We start from the raw sequence: 20,173 nt of genomic DNA, 5'->3' as shown, positions 1-20,173 counted from the left end.
GGTTTTTTTTGAGTATTTTGTACTTTGTGGCATAATCTCTCTCTTTGGTCTCGGTGACAAAAATAAAATGGATTTAGTGGATTGCAGAGATTTAAGAAGCCAATACATTTATTTATTTTCTTTTAGATAAGTTAGGTACATCTCCTTCATTAAAGCAAGGCAGTAAGGTCCTGGACCTATTCCTTTATCTACCCAAGTTTCTTCTAGAATATGAGAAGGTTAAAATAGACTTTGCAGGGCTAAATTAAAGAATCCACACAGGTCTGGTAAATCTCTCTTCTACCATTTGTGTATTAGCAAAAAACATTGTTATATTGTTCCATCCTCTGGTGTGCTGCTTTCAAAATGTATAGACAAACAAGCACTGAAGAGTTCACGGGCTCACAAACAAAATGACACACGCAGGTCAGCAAAACTTCTGAAGTCACTTTATTGATCCGTAACAAAAATACTCATTTCGAATGGATGTGACAACAGAATGTTCTGGGTACATCAAAGAAACACTCAGTGTGGGACAGATGTTAAAAAACTGGTAAAGACGGTATCAGAGGTTATGGCTCCAATGCAAAAGACAAGCACGACAAAAGTCTAGATACCATCAGAGTCCCTCAGTCCAATGTGATGTGCCTGGGTGCTTCTCGATATTAGTTTTATTAAAATCGGTGAGTGTTAATGCCCTCTTTTGGTATTATTTTAAATAATAAAATATATATTTTTGTAGTATACCGGCAGATCAGTTAAAGAAAAGCATAGTATGAGAATAGATCTGTATATAAAATTTAAGCATGTTAAAATAGGTTATTTCTGCTTTTCCAAAAATATAAGCGGTCATGGTTGGCGAACAACCCAAACAGTTTCTGCAGTAACACTGACTTACAATGAGGTTTGCTTTGTGAAGACTCTGGCAGGGAAAATTCCACACATGAAAAGTTAAAGAGCAAATAGTGGTGTTCTGTAAAACAGTGCAAAGCATCCCCATGTTTTGCTACAGTATTTAAAATATGGTACCTTGCCATTCCTCTTTGATTCGCATCATTTTGACATGATTAATGACATTTAATTGTGAAGACCAACACATTCCGTCAAGATTCCAGTGTGCCTGGATTGGTGGCTTGGTATAAAGCCCACTCTTTCTGCAGTTGGACACAATTTGATTTTACCCCAGCATGGAACAGAGACACACTTGGTGTTTGAAGTCACCATCAATCCAGTAATAACGAGCAAGGCCAATATCTTGGCTTAAGTGCCACCACTTACAAAACAAGTACTGTTTCTCTAAAACACCATAGCCTAGATGGTCATGCTTGTTGAACCCCTGTGACTAAATGATTTTGAACAGTTTATTTTCACTGTGCCTCTTAATTAAGCAGAGCCCCAATAATGCAAATAAGTAGGTAGGCCTGAGCAATCTGTGTGCATGTTACTTGGTACCAAGATAATTTTGCTCAAAAGAAATAATGAAAGTGCCTGTTTTTACCAAAAGGCAGATTTTTAATGTTCTTTTCGTTGCTTAGTTATAAGCTGTGTCAATTAAAAAAAAAATGAAATGTGGTTTATCTTTGCCCGAGATGATCAACTCTAAATCCTTCTTTAGGGACAAAGTCAAATAAAAAAAATCTTTTTTAGGATGTTGCCAGGTTGGAAATAGCTCACAGACCTGTGTCAGGAGTCACGGGCTTCTCCTTAAAGTTGCTGTCTGTCTGATGTCGTGATTCAGTTACTTCCAGAAACAATCCTAGCTAGGAAGGTACCTAGTCCTAGCAAAATCAGCCTCTGCCACTACTCAAAAAAGTAAAAGAGATTTCCTCATCAGTTTTGAGTCACGAATACCCTTAGACACTAGGTTGTAGCTGTGGAAGTTGGAGTAGACTTTAAACTTACAAGTTTGAAAAACCTTTCAGTACTTCAACACTGAAATTAAAAACTACAAGCTTGTGACAGAAACAGTTCCAGCAAGATCACTGGAATGTATAATAATACATTTTTCAAAACTCTGCTAGTTAAAAATATCTCCTGCAAAAATATTTGTCTGACGACACACATGTACTGTGGATTTACTGGACAGCTCTTACTCGCAGATGCTGTTTAATGCACGTCATGGCAACTAGAATGCAGCTGTTTCCAGTGTTTCTTGCCAAATGGAATTTGCATAGTCCAGCGCGGACTGAAATGTTTAAACGAGCATGTAACCTTTATCTTAAACCTCGATGAAAAAAAAGATTATCCTCACTGTCAGAATTCTTTTCATTCTCACCACAAATATTTTCTCTCAAACTAAGCAGCACAGTGTGAACTCTGCTCAGAGCTGAAGACTTAATAACTGAGAAGGCTGGTTGTAACACAACAATAAGCTTCTAATAAGTTGCTTCAGCAATTGTGTTATCTGAAGAGATTAGGGTCTGGAAGGCACAACTCAGTTATATATAATGCCAACAGGTCTGATTATAAAATTAGGCCTACAGTGCAAGCAAAATGAGGCTGGTCAATCAGTCTAACAGACATATTTCTCTAAAAAAAAAGACCAAGTCTGTAAATTAAGAGATGGCTTTCAAACTGCCCCGTCAACTGCTGTAATCACAGTACAGAAACGATAATACTTAAAAACAATTTCTGTGACGAGTCATAGAGACCAAAATGAGAATACCACTTTTCAAAGGGCTACTTTCTGGTTGAACTAGCACCTCCTTCAAAAGCAACATTTGCCTTTCATCAAAACAAGCAGTGTCACATGCAGATTAAGTAAAAAAAATGGAGGTATAGTCATGTTCAGTCAGTTAAAAGAGTACAAACTATAAAATAAGGCAATCTTCTTCTTTCTGTAAAAACTGGCCCAAAATGTCCAGGACCCGAAGGTGGACACCGTACCACAGTGGACTTCAAGCACTGATAAGCACAGGAAAGCGACAATGCAGCGTGACTACAGCTTCGAAGTCCTGCGGTTTTGACAAGTCCAAAATTAAACTCCATTTAAGGTTTACTGGAGACAAAAAATTGCCAATTGCCAAAAATCACTCCACTCAGAGCACTTTACAGGTAATGGGGACTCCCCTCCACCACCACCAATGTGCAGCACCCACCTGGATGATATATATATCTACAGTGCAATGTAAAAACAAATAACTGAACATTAATACTTTATAATATTTAATGTGTTTTCTGGCTGTTTCAGTTACCCAATTAAATGGATCTTGAGAGTTTCGGTGTGGGTGTGAGGCACGATGTGCTACATTTGGGGACTGGATCCTGGTCATTTATAGCCTCCAGATTGCTTCTACTCAGAAACAGGGGACTCTGCTGAAGTGGCAGGACTGGTTATCAATGATCCTGAGAAAGAGAAAGCTAGATTAGTGTTCCTTCATAAGAAGTGTGAGACAACCATGGATTTGGGCTGTCTCTTAACTTAACATGAACAGTGCTGGATCACTGTCAGTGCGAGAACAGGAAGGTCTTTTTCACAGACCTTAGCGGCTTTCAAACAATCTATCAAGAATAAAACATTTCTAAAACAATTTTTTGCACTTCCCCACGACGACCTGCAGCCTTTTCATAAATGTTTCAAGAAACTTTTTTGACATGGCCACAGAGCTAAAAAACGAACTTAGCTGCTCCACGTAAATACGAACTGCCTCCTTGTAACCTGCCAGTACACATACCTTACCCCCATAACGTCCACGTCTTCTAGGAAGCATGGCAAACTCCGGAAACGCAAACTGAAGAGACTTAATTCCTCAGGTGACTTGCACAAGAAAGGCGGAGAAAGGCTGGTGAAATGCGAGAGGAAATGACGAGAGCACAGACAGCCTGGTTGCTAGCCAGGGGGTATCCTGATCTGGGTTGTGGTACACAGACTCCCACTGCAGGACAAAACAGGTAGTGCAGTGTAATACAGCTTCCTCTCTTGTTGATTGGTTTTCTGTTTTTGCAATGCCAGCACTGCACGTGTGGAACTTCTCCTGTGGGCACATGGCTCTTAGGTTCATAAATACAAGTGCACTTAATATAAAAGCCACATTTCACGAGAAATGTGAACCCGTCCCGTTTAGATTTGGGCACCACTCATCTGCATGTTCTTTGTCTGCAACTACCCAGTTCCCCAGCTCCTTGATGCGCTGCCTTGCTGCTGGACGTCCAGCTAAGCCGACCCTGGTATCAGGATGTGCCTGACTTCTGCAGGATGGCCTGTAAGTCCTCTGGCAGCGTCAGAATGATGGCCTCAATGTGTGTCCGAAGTCTGGCCAGCGTCCCCACCTTGACTGGCAACTGCTCCTGTTCGGCCTGCAACTGAAAGACGAGACTTTCTGACCAGCCTCCTCATACCTCATACTACCAACAGCTAGTTTTTTTTCCAGCTGTACATGATCATTCATGCAGTACCTATATTTTTAGATGTTCTGTCCTACCTGTGATTTAGCTTCTCACGTAACATAAGGATCTTGGTCCAGACAGCCTTAGCAATACACATAAAGTCATAAAAGCTTTGCAGTTTTTGAAGTACGAACACATGGATCACGACCAGGCTGGTATTTATGAAAACCTGTAGAATACGTCAAGGAAGGAACCGACAGTCTTAGGAGCAACAACTTTCTGAAGACAGTTCTCACCAGCTTGTCTTTTAACTTCAGCACAAGATCCACAGTTTCCACCTCGGTGTGTTTTTGAATTCGGAGCAGCAAGTCCTGCAAGAGAAAGAAACGGTTCTGCAATCTTCCTTCATTCATGAACTCAGTTGCATCCGTGCTGTAATCATTTGTATGGAATAGCAGATAGTGCCCTTCTCTTTCTATTTAACAACAACCTCTCCCCCAGCCTGATTGATAAAGACTCACTGTAAATTGGAGGAGGCACTGAACTGTGTTCTGCCTACGCTGTACTTAAGGTTATTATTGTGCTTTTTTGTGTCATTTCCAGTCTATATCAGCTTAATGGAACTGGACCCACTAAGGGCTGCAGTGTTCCGTTCCGTTTTTCCAACCATAGCGTTGCTGTGGTTTACATGCACTGGCTCTTAAGCTCTGCTCTAACCGTAGTCTATGTGCTCCTAGCAGAGGAACTGCCTAAGTGTACACTGCTGCTGTTGTGAGGGTGGGGTCTCGCACCTCATCACACAAGGCCTCTAGGTGAAGAGCTTCCAGCTTCTGGGTCATCTCTTTCCTGCGGGTCCTGAACCAGCCATCAAAGTTGGGAGACCTCAGGAACTGCCTGAAGGAGAGACACACACAATAAGCAGACTAATTTCCCAGCGCAGGGCTCCGGCCTTCTACATTCCCCCAACCTGAACACTCCCAGTGGTCCGGTCTGACCTCCCCAGGCACCAGACAAGCCTCTGCCAACTCCCTTCAAGGCATTCCACCCCCCTCCATCCACAAACATAGGCTAACATCCAAACTGCAGAAAGGAGAAACTCAACAGGAAGAGCACTTCAATTAAAAAATATATTTAGGTGGCACAGTGGTTAGCTTTGCTGATTCACAGTGCTGGGGCCCTGGGTTCAATTCTTGGGGTGCTACCTGGGGTCATTTCGCATACTGTCCCTGTGTTTATGTGGGTTTCCTCCTGCTGCTCCGGTTTCTTCCCCAGTACAAAGATGTGCTGATAAGCTTTTGTTCAATTTGGCCCTGGTGTGTGTGTGTTTGTGCGTCTGTTCTGTGATGGACTGGCATCCCATCCAAGGTGTATTCTGCCTCGCACCCAATGCTTTCCTGAATAGGCTCTGGGCAATGACCTATATTTGAATAAGCGGTAATTAAAAAAAATGGTGTTGTGAATTCAATATTCAAATCATCCCAATTTTGAGCTCTTCTGTTGGAGATTATAAGTGTTCTATATTTCCATGCGCACGATATTCAAGAGGAGTCAGTTTCAGTCAGCCTGAACTGGTTAGCTGTTAAAACCTAGAAGTTAAAATAGAAAACGCTTCTACTTTTAACGTTTGAAGTCCTAACGGACATGCAATGAACAAATAAAAAAAAAATGGATCCTGTTGCGTCAGGAAACACACGCCTTTAACCACGTGGATGACAGGTGGGGTGTGCACGATACATAATGTCTCATCGTTTCCATAGTTGGCAGTCCCTGGCTACCAAGACCACATTTGTTTATTTTCATAATCCTGCCGATGGACTGGATTGTAGAATCTCCACAACTTTCTCATGGAAAAGAATTCCTCCCTGGCTCTAGGGCAAATAACTGTCCTGTGACACAGCATGTATTTGTGTGCTCCTGCCTCATCATGGTAAAACACTCACACACACTGGGTCTCTTAACGAAGAAGAGGAGGGTAATACAGTTTGGGCACCCCTGGTCAAACTGCACGTTTCACTGAATCTCTAAGTGAAAAGACGTGGACACATCCTCTGCAGGATACAACCTTAAACATGACATGGTTCTGCACACTTCAATAGACAATTACTATAATTTGCTGAATTTAACAGATTGAAAAAAATAAAATGGTCAACGTGGCATGTGCAAAAGTTTGGGTACCCTTCGATTTAATTCACTGATACACCTTTGCAGGCAACTGCTCATTTCCAGTGGCTCTGCCTCAATGACGCAAATGGGGTCTAACTGCTCTGGACTCTTCAGCAATGGAAACAATTTGGGAAACTGGTATGGATCCTCTCTAAAACCCGCACATGTCAAAACAGAAGCAGATCAAAAGGAGCCAGAGAGAAGACATGGAGCTGCGAGTGAACCCAGCCTCTTGCCACACCGTCTCTCGGGTCCAGAGCCATACCTGTACAGCCCAATCCAGTCCCCCTTGAGGCGAGAGGTGAGCTGAGGGCCGGCCTTCTCCAGAGTCTTCATGAACTCCTCTTGGTTGAAGGGCCGCAGCTGGGGAGGGCTCTAGGAGAGACAGACCCCACTCACTGACGCAACAGCCTCACTAAATCCCGCGAAATGAAATACAGCCTGGCCTGGGGGTCAGGTAACCCAGCGTGAGTCTGCAGAGAAGTTCCTGCATCCAAACAACATGTCTGCAAAAGTACAATTTTCTACTCTAACTGTACTTTACCCCCAACAGATCAAAATAAAAAAAGAGATCTTGTGTGCAATTCATTAAATGCCCACAAAAAAAGTATGACTGAAAAATGGTAGATCCATCTCGGAGAGTCGCAGTCTTCAAGGGTTTGGAGTCACCGTCAGTATTAATCCTTTCAACAAACCTAGAATGATGGCTGTTGTGACCTATTTTTAAAAAGCAAGATCTACTGTTTATATTATTTCATAATACATAATTAAATTATTCTAACTTCCATCTCAGCATCTGTCTTCTGTCCTCTCATTGTGACATGTCAATACTAAAGATATCAAGATTTTACAGAAGCTTCAGGGTCAGTTTATGGAGACCAGTTTATGTCCAGTACTAATACCATAGTCATTTACATATAGGTTGGAACATTCCCTTCTTGCTGATGTTTTTTGCTGGAGGTGTTTTTAACAGTGAGGTCTAAGTAGAACATAACCACATAGATAATGAGCGGAAGTATAACATAATGCCACAAGGTTTTCCGTGCCTTGATATGTGACTGCGACAACAGCAACTCACTGACAGATCACTGTCACTGGAATAAAGACTTTTTTTTTTACATAAACACTATATGCCTTAAGCTCCCCCAGAACACCATCTCTTTTAAAAAACATCTCCCATTTCGCCCACTGCCACTGGGAGGTTGTTGCCAGAAAGCAGAAAACCAGCAAGGCAGCTACAGGGAGTAATCCTCAAGATCCTTGCCCTACTGTATCAGAACCTCAGGAATCCACCTGCAATCTGCACAAAGGAACAGTTATTTAACCAGACTGTAGCCTTCACTCAATTCAGAACAGCATCCGCCTGAAAGTACACTGCCTTGCAAGGTGTGAAGGTCCACTTTCATTCTATCTGGCTTCACTGAGTACGCACCCACACAGAAGTGTCTGGAACGGGGATGTGTGCTTACCTTCCAAGGAGAGATACTTTTCTGAAGCGGCATTAAACTAGCCACGTAGCGCTCCTGAAAGAGAAACAATAGAAATGAATAAGGAAACTGAAAAGAGGAGCCCACACACAGCTCTCTTCTCAGACATAACAAATAACAAATTGAGGCCCCAATGTTACCATCACTACAGTAAGCGATGGGGTGTACAGGAAGACGTTCCATACATGACCATGAGCTGCTAGGCTCACACAGACTTCCCTCAATTGTTCTACATGTAGGGATGCAAGGAGTCACCCCGCAGTCCAGTGAAGGTTTGAGATGAGTTTAATTGTAACGAAAATGGCCACTTCCGGAGAACGCTGAAGGAGACACACACAAGGTATATTTCCCACAGTGGCCCAGAGTGCAACAGTTTGACAGAGGTTTTTATAATTCGAGTCCAGCCATTTTATTGCCACGAACGGGGGTTTTAGAGTCTGCATTCTACTTGTGGTCCAGTGGCTGTTCTTGAAGATGTTATCCCGCCTTTCAGCTATTTCTAAAGTGTCATGTACAACAAGCAGGTGTTTGTTTAAAATTCCTTCAGGCCCAGATCAGGAGATATGACCCCAGGCCAGAGTCAGATTTCTACATACACAAGCAAGCGTTTTTCAAAAAGCAGATAAGGAGACAGACTCTTTACAAATGGGGGAAAAAAGTAATAAGGATTTTTATTCAGAGGATTATGGATTTCATTTAGTTCCATTAAAACTGGCTTAATCATTACAGGAACTCAAGCATGGTTTTAGTTTTTTTTTCTTGAGAACACCCATCCTATCAAATAAAAAGGGACAGAAGACCTGCACACAGGTGTAATCTCCCACAGTGATCGAAACAGAAGGATTAGTGGTATTAAGAGGGAGAACTTGGCAAATTATTCGCTGACAAGGTGAAAAAACTTGCAGCAAGTGAAAATGTGAATGTCATCGTTTCATATTGCCATATGTGAAGAGATAAGATACTCCATAGGGGCAATAAATGTGAAACACAGAGATAGAGATGTTAGCCTTGTAAGACTGATTTTCAAGATATCCTTTCTTTGTTCAATTGAGTTCACAAAGCTTTCCCAACGTGGTGAAGAGTGGAAACACTGGTCTGCTTCTTTGTCCAAAGAGGAGACTGATGACAGCAGTGAAAGACTTTTAGACATTAGAGGTTCACGGACTTACCAGAGGAATGATGAAGCTCTGGGTTAGCTCCAGGAAGTAGCGCCGCAGAATAGCATTCTGGGCTGCGGACGGGCGTTTCTGCTGGATTCCCTTTAAACAGAGAAAAGCTAATATCGAACGATATCCAAAGAACAAGGGAGACATGACAAGAGAATTCTTTGGTTGCTGAATGTGAGTGTCATGTACCGCTAAAATGGTGCTGCAACGAAAAAATAATTACAACTTTTTAAAACACACAATACAAATTATGGATCTGCTTTTCCAGTACAGCTCCTGAGCCATGATTTTAAAATGAAGTCCAGATGAACTCCAGTACCTTCTGCAACTGCCTGATAATCTCCTCATCTTTGTTGAGGAATGGCTTGTAGGCACTGTAAACACCTGAAACACAAAAGTGAAAAACTGATGCGGTGATGGTTCTTAATAATTTTCGTCTTCCTAGTGCAGTCTCAGCAGAGAACACGCAGCTTTTCTGTTCTGTGCTGTACAGCAGTATGCTTGGCAAAATCAGTAGCCCAGGTTGTGGTACTGACCTGGTTTGGAATCTAATGTCTTCAGATTCTTCAGTTTCTTCACCTTAACTGGCTTGGCAATATCCCCTATGGAAAGCACACCGAGACACAGGTACTCAGATACAGAAAACAAGACAGAGTGGCGTGAAGCACTATTTAAGTATCAGGTGCAGAACTTCCCCCTGTGATTCAGCTCTTGTCTTTGTCGATCAGAGACCACGTTACCTGCTTGTTTCATGTCCCCGATGCGGATGATGTGTGGCCAGTGCTGGAGCGTTTTTGCAAAGAAGGGATTGGTCACTCCCAGAATCACAGAAGGCCTACAGAGAAACACGGAGCCATTACATCCAATACCAGCTCAATAACACTCCCAATAACGAGTTTGCTGACGTGACCTCTTCCTTGCAGAGCTCTTTAAGAAATTTGTATCTTCCAACAGTCGACTGTACCTTTTCCTGATATCCCCAGTCAAGTATGTGTCAGGGTATCTTTCATACAGTTCAGAGGACATCCTGTACTTTGTAAAGCCAAAGAGGCCTGGCTTTACAAAGCACAGGAGTGGAAATTCACAGGATACTGGAATCAGGCACTGCAGAAGTACAAATCTAATACAAATGACCATCTAAGTAAAACGGCAAATTCCACAAGGTAATAAATCATGTCTGAGTAAATCAAATATCTGAGTGTTAATGCATGTCACAGCAAAAGATGTGATCGCATAATATGAAATTATTAATAACTGCTTGTTATTCTGGATTTAGTGTCTAAATGACGAATGAACGTTATTCATGGTGCTTTGAAGACGAAATCTCTTCTCATGTCACTTAAGTTCTGAAACGACTTCAGCGCAAATTCCTTGTCATTGCAGCATTTACAAATATACATGTTATTTTTCTATGGATAGCATGTAACTATTACTAAGAGCTGCAGGCAGTGATAAGAGGAGCCAAATTCCCATCTTTCTGCCTCAAAGCTATTTTGCATCAGTAAAACTCTAAAACTGCAGTCTGAATATCACCGCTAGCAAATTACAGCCTGCGACAGTCAATGCAGCTGCATGAACCGCTTTTGTTTTTATCCGGCTTCCGTCATTCAGTCGCTTTTAAAAGCCCTCTCTGTGTGGCACAGCTCCTCCATTGTTCTTTAAAAGTCTCTTTGTAAGGAGAGCTGTGCAGTAATTGCAGGCTTGACTGTTCAGTGCGGGATTTAACTGAGCGTTCCCAAATAAGACCCCAGGAGTTTCCGAATTACATTCCATTGGGGGCGAAGATACAGGCAGATTTGTCCTGTTAACTGCTGCTGTGTACAGTTTCGTCACATATTCCAGTTGTATTAGAATTTCCCCTTTAAAACACTGTCTAAATGCATGGGGTTTTGAAAAAAAAAAGACAAAGAATGGTCGCTAACACATCATCTAGCTTCTTTCCAAGAGACCTTGAACAAATCAGTCGTACTTGGTTTTAAAATATAGGATCTGAGCTGTGTTCAGTGCTGCTTTTGTATACAGATACACACACTCAGTGAGGAACCCCAGTCACATGAACAGACATGTACTGTATGCACATTCTGTATGCAGTACAATCCCAATTACAACTTGAACTAAAGCTGATCCCTCTGGAGGAATAAGAGGGGATTGGGGTTCCTAACACTTCAGCCAATGAGAGAATAAAAATGTTGAGCACATAAATAATGTCAAAAAAGGGGAAGGCATTTGCTAGCAACCACCTTATTTTATTGCTAGTAATAAATCAATTTCAGGATCTCATGTCCCCTTTTCTTGAAGGTTATATATATACACACAAATAGGTAACACTTTAAAATAAGCATTTATCCATCCATCATCAAACTATATTATTTCCAATTCAGGGTCACAGGGCAGCAAACAACGGTCACAAGGCAGGACACACCCTGGGTGAAACACCACACAGACCAACGCTCATACTCGCACCAGGGCCACATTTTCCCAGAAGCCCATTCACCTACTGTCTTTGGACTTTGGGAGGAAACCAGAGCACTCCATGCAGACTCCACCCCAGGCAACCAGTGCTGCGAGGCCGCAATGCACCGCCACAACACCACTGCGCTGCCAATAATATTAATGTAGTACACCACTTCCCAGAGAGTTAATTCATGTTTTCATGGGCTATTCATACCACTTCCCCATTGCTCAAGGACTAACAAGAACAGTCACTTACTGTAAAGCGTTACCCACAGTGTGTAAACAAAACTTCAGTCAAATCCGCATAAAATACAGACATGCTCCCCCAAATCCTTGTTTGTGCGACAATGATTTGCCCGCTAATTCATCAGACAAAGCTTTAGAAATTCTAGAACGTTTTCATAGACTGTGACAGGCAGGTCTAAATAAGGAGCTAAATAAAATCTCTCACGATACGGCACAGTTGATCCCTCTGGGGGAATAAGAGGGGACTGGGGTTCCTAACACTTCGGCCAATGAGTGAATAAAAATGCTAGCAAATGCCCTCGCCTTTTTTGACATTCTTTATGTGCTCAACATTTTTATTCACTCATTGGCCGAAGTGTTAGGAGAGGGTCACGGGCATCCTGTCCTTTCCTGTATACTTACGGAGCCTGCGTGCGAGTGGTGTACTCCTTGAATTCACTGTCGTGGATAGTGAAATAGGGCCTGAAGTCACTACAGTACCGCAGGGGTGAGATGCAGCTGTGAATAAAACAGTAGATGAGGCCTTGAACCAGATGTGACCTGTCCTTCCCGCAGAGCAAAGGGGCGCATTCATACCAGTGTAAAACAGTGTCATGTTAACTTCGGAGGTTAATGAGCAGAAGAAAACGTACACTTTTAGCCACTGCACATGACTCTGCTTTCCAGAACCTCACAAGTTACTCTTTAACAAAGCCAACGGACACAGCAGGGAGGGAGAGAAATCAGTTCACCGTGAAAAGAAGAGGAAGACAGATAAGAGACACCCGAGGCCCACACAGTTTTCCGAAAATAAACCCAGACCATTAACGCGACAATTTTCATCTGTGCCCCCTGATTGCACTCGTTAATGCCAGCCCTGACAGCCTAGAGGAGTAATCGAGAGTCTGCGGTGAAACGCTGTACGTGTGCGATCTGTTGGACAGCCTCTCATTAGCCGCTCCTAGAGCACGGCTGAGAGACGGAACCGCCAGAGAAGACGCACACAACAACAGGGGAAATTGATTCCACCTCTCAAAGGCCAATTCTGTAATGGGGTCGCTGCTGTGTGCTGAATTACAAACATAGGCGCGGCAGTGGTAAGCTGGTCTAGGAGACTCCGAACACTGCAGGACAGACAGGAGTAAGGGGAGTGGAAACACTCCCAGCAGGCATCCCAGAATGACCACAACAAACTGCTTAGCTCTTTTACCATAACGGCTAATTTTCTGTCTCTTTTCAATTTCCTCTTTCACTCCTCCACAAGTTTCGATACACCTGTTCCAATCAGAAAGTGGCCTTTGGCAGGATTTGTCCAGCTAGTTTTTAGGCCTTTCTACAGCTTATTTTTGAACCGGCTTTGCCAGTGACAGCACATGGCTGAGAACACCCGCAGCCACAGACAATGAATGCTGAAAGATGATAAAGCCGGCTACTGTAATCCACAAAAACAGTATCGAGGAACAGATTTGACCATACCTGATCCCTGACTCTCTCACAGGGTCTGTCTAGCGGTGACTGCAGGAAAGTGCCCTACTGTATTCTCATACTGAGAATGCACCAGGCACATCCACTGGTACACAAACCAGTTACATTTACTTAACATAAGTACCATGTCTATGTGCATTGCTTTGCAAAAGTACTCCCACCCACCCTGCAGTGTCACATTTTCTGGAATTACAGAAGGATGCATACGCATTCTGTAAAAATTTCATTTTATTCAAAACCTGAATACTCAAACTGAAGACTGCGAGGAATAAGATAAAAATAAAAGCTAGCAGATTCTTAAGAGAAAAAAATGCACATGAGGTTAGATTTATCTACTCTTAGGAGTTGGTGAGGACTAGGTGAAGGTAGGAGGACATATGTCAGATATGTCTTAATATAACCACAGGATGCTATGAGAGTTACTTTCTTTTTCACATCATTGTACATTAGTTGCTACCACAAAATGTCTAGACTGCAAGCTTTAAAACAACAAAATGTGGAACACTTGGACCCCGTACCAATACAAAGATACTATGAAGTCTTTTCTGTTTATTTTCAGATAACACAAAATAATGGAAAATGCCGTAACTAAATCCCAAAATGTTCTTGGTGCTGTGATATTGTCTCACATAAAGCAGACATTTCTCTTTTCCAGGAATGAATATTATGAAATAAATTGCTTACATTTCAGCCAATATCGACCTTTTAATTTTAAGACTAAGACTGCAGATAACAGTCAATTTAAGAATGGAAAAACTGATAAATGTCAGTTTTAGAAAAACCTTCAACAAGTGAATGATGCCTTTCACTCAGCCTACCCCTTACCTGACCAATGCCAGAACAGTCTCCGAGGATTCAGCGGGTGAAGGCGCCATGACAACCAGGGCTTCCCCTAGCAACACCAGCTCCCACAGCATCTGAATGTGAAAGAACACTGGGCTGAAGCACCTGGAGAGAGAGACAGGATGAGAGCCAGACAATCAGAATCAGACGGCCAAGCAGAGAAGGAGACGCACATAGAGGTGAAGAGAGGGGCAGACGGAGAGAAAGAAAGAGACAAAACACTAGATCATGCTGCACAAACAGAGGAAAAGCGCCAAAATGTATTTCTTGTGTTAGCTCAACAGTTTAAAAGAGACATCCCAGCCGCCCACAATCTTGACTGGCCCGGCAATCTTTTTTTCTCATCACGTTATCTATAAACTGCTCATGAAGTCAGTCTTCTGAGCAGAATTTGAATGTTTGTTTTGAAAGTGTTGCCCTGGAAGATAAAAAGTCAGGCCAAACCCAGCGTATGGAAGAGCTGGAGGCTGGTACAGTGGGAACGTTAATAACCATCTGCCGCAGCCAAGGGACCTGACCTGCTGTGAAACTCTACGCTTTAACATGCAAATGCAGGCCGGCTTCTATAGCTCTGTGCCATTCAACACTGACACTCAAGCAGACTCCCATCAGGTGCAGGGCAGTGAAATAAAATGAGACACCAGGATTTTAATACATTTTCCCTAGGGTAACAATACTGGCAAAACAGATGCATAAACAAAGCCTAGAAGATGAGTCACAGGTCTGTCTGCTCACTTCCCGTTCATTCAAACATGCACCTTTGCACAGCCAGCAGCTAGCACTCAAGGCTTTGCCCAGCCTGTCTCTTTCTTTAGGAAGCATGTTGCCAAGGAAACCAGCAGTGGTGACCAGTCTGTAGATGGGCACGCCATGAGGAGAGGGAGGCCGGGTAGCAACTGAAAATGTGGATGCAGTTCTTTACGCGGCCACAGGTTGGCATCTCTGGGCCTCAACTGACAGCCGACGCGTTGCCGAGGAGGCAATGCAGAACTGCTACAAACCCCAGCTACTGCAAAAGCCGTTATTCATATCCTTCCTTGCTTGCTTTAACCCGAGGTTATAGGAAACAACTGCCAAGCACCTCCCTTCTGTCTATAGCAGAACTAGCATTAGTCCGTATGTTCCCAAAATGACCTCTTTTTACCCCTCTGCTTAGAATTAAATTAAACTTATCAGGCTAAATCATTACAGAACAGGGACACGGGCCAACTTTGATGTTGAGCATGGCACCAGCGCCGTTCAGAGTCAAAGGCTTCCATGACGTGACTGCTTGCACACGGGGGCGTCCTGCATTGTATCCCACCAAATGTGAACCTCCTGCCTCTCTCCTCTCTGGGGTACGTGCCTTGTATCTACGTTGTTCTCCATTCCTCACAGGCCTAGGGCTGGCATCTTTTTTTCATGCTGTGAAATGAATGATAATTCCCACTTCACCTTTTGATTTTAACTAGCTCCAGAGAGAGATCTTTGTGATGGGGCAGGAAAGGAATCTGACAGTCACCCATCCAAAGCAGGGAGAGGTTAGGCAGGCCAGGCTTCATGACCTCTTTCGAGATCAGACCAGAACACCAGGGATGTGTCTAAAGAGTCTTGCACAGTGAAATGTGTGATCTCCAATAGCCAGAGTACGGACAGGACAAAAAACTCAAGACAATTGAGAGCAAGCCATTCGTCCCGTTTATTTGCAGGAATCGAATGGATCTAAGGATTTCCTCCAGCCGTTTCTTCAAGAAATAGGAAAGCCAGGGTACTGGCTTCAACATTATGGCTGGGTAAGAGCTGAGCTTTACTATTAATTCAAAAGACAGTAAATTAGTATATTATAAAACACAGGGGGTTGAAATATCTTCCTCCAGTGGAAAAATGGGCCAATGGGTCTCAATTCATAGCAGCCTTGTGTCACAGGACAGAGGTTTAGAATAAGATATATAACATCACTTTATTGGCCATATACAATTTCTTGTATGAGGAATTTGTCTTTTCGCATACACCAACTTGCTCTCCGTGAGACACACAGACAGGGAGAGAGGCTTGGGGTCAGAGCGCAGGGTCAGCCATTTATACGGTGCCCCTGGAGCAGCTGGGGTTAAGGGCCTTGCTCAGGGGCACCGTAGGATTAGGATAGAGTAGGATTCCTCTGCCGGCTGCGGGATACGAACCGGCAAAGTTGGAGTCAAGATTCCCACGTTGGGGGAATTCGCAGGGGTCAGCACAGCCGGAGTGCAGTGGCTGAGCCTCGCCCCGGGCAAACCACCTGCATGATCATAGTATCGCCCCTGACAGGCAAGTGATTCACTATGTTTGCAAATTAGTATGGATGTGTGGAGCAGTTCACAGTGAAAGGAGGAGTCTGCAGTATTTTGCAAGACAAGGTTAGAAACGTTAGTACAGCCCACACCCTGCATTACCTGAAAAGCTCCACTTCATAAATAGATGGAAGGACAACAGAGACCTGGGTGTCACTCTGAAAGAAGAAAGGGAGGATAATATAAGAAAAAAAACCCAGCACAAATACATCAAACACAACTGCTTAAACTCTTACTCCAACACAATGTGTTGCACCAGTCCGTTCCCATTTTGTCTCAGCATCAATGCATTTTTTCAAACTCTCAAACACATCTGGGATTCTTGTATGTCACCCCTGACGTCAAGCACGAGAAGATGTGTTAGCATACTCAGTATTTTGGCCTTCAGAGTAAATAGAGCAAACTTTGGCAGTTCCAAACATTAAAATTTATTTAAACGCATCTAGAATTCTTGAAGTCATCCTTCAGCAGCAAGGACAGGTAATTAAGTCAAGCTCTTGAGTGTTTTGAAGTCCTCAGACCTCAGAAAAAAAATGGCTGCCTACCCCTTCATCACAGAAACTAGCCTCAGTTAAGTATGCTTTCTGATTGATGCACCTGCCTGATAACTGGCACTCAAGCATGTCTTGTTCAGAACACATACGAAGCTTTTCTTGCGTTCTCACCTGTGCTGCCTGCGCCAGTTGCGTGGTGCCAGGCTTATCAGAACAGGTGGGAATCCGAACCTGTCGGAGGAGAGGAGACCTCAGACACTCGCCACACAGACGCACAAAACACACTCATTCTGTCATCTTCAGGGTCATTTTTACTCACTCTAAATCGGTTTTCACAGAGAAACAGATGGACGGACATCTCAAAGACAAATTTACTTCTTGCTTTTCCATTATGTCTTTGACATCCTTCAATGGTCACCACAGACGCACAGGCTCGGAATTACCTTTAGGACCACTCCCATTATCGGCAAGATTAAGGTTTTCCCAGGAGACGGGACAGGCCAGCGGTCTATGTCATTGCAAGCTGTTGGCGGGGGAAAAAAACAAAACAAAACGCACGCCAGTGAAAGATCAATTGACAGCACTTTTAAAGTGCTTTCGCGAAGAAGAACTGATTCTGCATGTGTCTGGAAACTCACCAGCCTCCAGGCAAGGCTCCTGTTTCTCAAAGTACTCGGGGGCGATGAGTTGCAGCAGCGAGTGGAAAAAAGTCACATAGGGCAGCTTGCTGATCAGCACCAGGGACTGTGGGAGAAAACACATATAGTCACACAGAACCCAGTGCTCACAGATGCTCAGCCCTCAGACAGAACAGGACGGGATTTCCATACTCCCTGTGAAAGAAACTGACATGATCTAAAACCGAACCTAAGTATATCTCCTGTTCCTCAGCAGGCTGAATGGAACATGGATTGACTGTTACCCAAGGATTTCAAAGAAGCTCAAAGGTTAAGAGGCGGGGGGAGTTCTCTGCAGTTAAGGCAAGCTGCATTTGTTTGTTGTAAATGCCAATATGATTCAGGTCTGAAATACACAAGACACTGTCTTCAAAACAGATCAAACCCACTCACTCTTCATTTTTTTTCCACGGCAAGTAACATTTTAACTAGGAAAACATACCAGGATGAAAGATTATCACGGCTATAATATGAAAATCATTAGCTGCGCAGAAAATAGCTCCCTGTTTTGCAACATGCTTATTAAATGCATGTGTTAACACACAGTTAATGTGGCCCACTATCTGCAATGCCATTTCAGAAGTAACTGAACTACAGAAGTCCTACAAAAATAGCCATTGATATAGAACAAAGACACAACTCCCATATTTTAGCTTCTTATCTGTAATGTAAATTACTCTCTAATTCAGATACACAAACCATATGGTAGAAAAACATGATGATGAAGATTTTAGCTATTAGCTATGATGATAAATGGCATATCCCTACCCAGCCACATATTCAGAATGAAATGCTTCACCCTTTCTCATTTGCAGCTTCCATCTGCTCTATATAAAGAAAAGTCAGCAGGTGGAAAGGTCAGAGTGGAAAGTACACCAGAAGCTGACAAACAGATGAATCAGCAATTCTGTGCGATGAACTGGGATGACGTGTGGCGTCTAGAGCTCAGAGATCAGTGAACAGCCACATGTCCGTCCAGACTGAGGAACAGGGCAGACTCCTACACAGCATCTGTATTCTGCTGCAAAGCATGTGTCACAGATGTACAGCCTGCAGTGCTTCTAACTGTGACTTTCACAGTACGAGTTCCTGCAGATCATCCTAGCAAGATGACAAATGCTAATGAGCATAATGAATATACTTCTGTCATAAATACGAACAGATATTTCCTTTAATACTGAGTATATACAAAGACTGGGCTCCTGTGGGGTCTCCCAGTCTTCATAATCACGATGCAACTGGAATCACATAAACATGGGCAGAGTGTTGATGGCGATGAATACAGCAGCCTTTTGCTTCCAGAAAGATGGAGTAGCTGGAGGTGTAACTTTGTACTGTACAATGAAAAGGGCATTCGGGCAGTTCTCATCTCATCCAGCTGTTTCTTGAAAGACGCCAATGCGTACAACAGCTGGGAAGCTTGTTCCACACTCACCCCATCATTTAGGTAAAAAATTCTTCCTGTTCTCAGTTTTAAGAGCAGTTCCAATGTGTTGACTTTTATCAGTGCCTTTGAGGGTTGTGAATACTTGAATCTCGCCCTCTTATAGTCTTCTCTGTTCGTCTTCTTTCGCTTAAACCTTCAGAATGAGTGTACCTGGTTGCTCTTTTCTGGACCATTTTCAAACCAGCAAAATTGTTTTGGTACAGCAGTGAAAATCCACACACAATATTCTAAATGTTTCTTACTAATGCACGGCACAATCTTAACATAACATCTCCCGATTAAAGTTTTACACTTTTAACTACATATCCTAACTTTTTGATTCCGTTTATTCTTTTTTTCTCTGTTTTAGTTCCAGAATGAGAACACATTCAGTTACAAAACACTGGTCTGGCAGTTTCTAAGAAGGTACAGAAAACACAGGAAGAAATGACCTTGATCTACTTAAAGTAAGCCCATTTTCCTACACCAAGTTCAATGCCCATGTAATCAGTTCATGGGGTCAGGTCAAGTTTCACTTGAGCTAATAAGCTTGTAGTTAATAACGCATTCTCTTTGTGCCCAGTTTTAAGAGCTGGTTCAATAATGATCTCCTCATGTACAGTGGAGAAAACTCTTTTCTATAGGACAAGCACTCTGATACGATGCCATGTCTGGATCTCGTCCTTCTAAACAGCTTCTAAACGGACTGAGCTTTGTAACTGTTTTAACAAATCCATTCATTTTTGATGAAGTTTGACTATTTTTATCTCAACAAGAAAACTGTAAAAAGGCAAGTTTTTGTTCAATGGCTTAATTAATTAATGTATTGGTTTTTATGTTTCTTAGTTTTTGTCCTGTTAAAATGGTCAAAACCTTTTCAATAAAAAGTTGAAAAAAAAACGGACTCACCTTCTGAAAGTAACCCCTCTTGAGCGACTTATCTCGAACCTGCCGGAAATAAACGTAGCCATAGTAGTGGCCAGGATCTCTCTGGAAAGGAAGCAAAGGAAGCTCCTTCACCCCTGTCCTGCTACATGATGCTGAAAGGTTGAAGTATTCAAAACCACACTTTGGTGCAAGGAAGCAAAACTCCCGTTAGAATCCCACTTATTATTAAATCTCTCATTTTTTAACAGGAAATG

General features: G+C 42.8%; 1 protein-coding gene and 1 pseudogene across 2 annotated transcripts in view; both read right to left on the bottom strand.

Moving 5' to 3' along the window:
- Positions 1–412: 412 nt before the first annotated feature.
- The window catches only part of dennd6aa (DENN/MADD domain containing 6Aa), a 32,211-nt gene continuing 12,450 nt past the window's right edge, over positions 413–20,173 (bottom strand). The window contains exons 5-20 of one of the 2 annotated variants that reach the window (XM_006630980.3): positions 19,941–20,021; positions 17,567–17,672; positions 17,372–17,451; positions 17,100–17,159; positions 16,537–16,592; positions 14,111–14,233; positions 12,224–12,319; positions 9,862–9,956; positions 9,658–9,723; positions 9,441–9,505; positions 9,125–9,214; positions 7,938–7,991; positions 6,734–6,843; positions 5,097–5,199; positions 4,602–4,676; positions 413–4,281 (exon numbers count right to left, since the gene is read on the bottom strand). In XM_006630980.3, the coding sequence (XP_006631043.2) occupies positions 4,150–4,281; positions 4,602–4,676; positions 5,097–5,199; positions 6,734–6,843; positions 7,938–7,991; positions 9,125–9,214; positions 9,441–9,505; positions 9,658–9,723; positions 9,862–9,956; positions 12,224–12,319; positions 14,111–14,233; positions 16,537–16,592; positions 17,100–17,159; positions 17,372–17,451; positions 17,567–17,672; positions 19,941–20,021 (1,392 nt within the window). In that variant the 3' untranslated portion in view covers positions 413–4,149. The remainder of the gene's footprint in view (positions 4,282–4,601; positions 4,677–5,096; positions 5,200–6,733; positions 6,844–7,937; positions 7,992–9,124; positions 9,215–9,440; positions 9,506–9,657; positions 9,724–9,861; positions 9,957–12,223; positions 12,320–14,110; positions 14,234–16,536; positions 16,593–17,099; positions 17,160–17,371; positions 17,452–17,566; positions 17,673–19,940; positions 20,022–20,173) is intronic. The other variant, XM_015347929.2, reaches the window with a different exon arrangement.
- On the bottom strand, positions 16,267–16,419 carry LOC138238470 (U1 spliceosomal RNA; annotated as a pseudogene).

Source organism: Lepisosteus oculatus, chromosome 4 (assembly GCF_040954835.1).
Source record: "Lepisosteus oculatus isolate fLepOcu1 chromosome 4, fLepOcu1.hap2, whole genome shotgun sequence".
NCBI lineage: Eukaryota > Metazoa > Chordata > Actinopteri > Semionotiformes > Lepisosteidae > Lepisosteus > Lepisosteus oculatus.
This window is presented reverse-complemented; position numbering and strand designations above follow the sequence as displayed.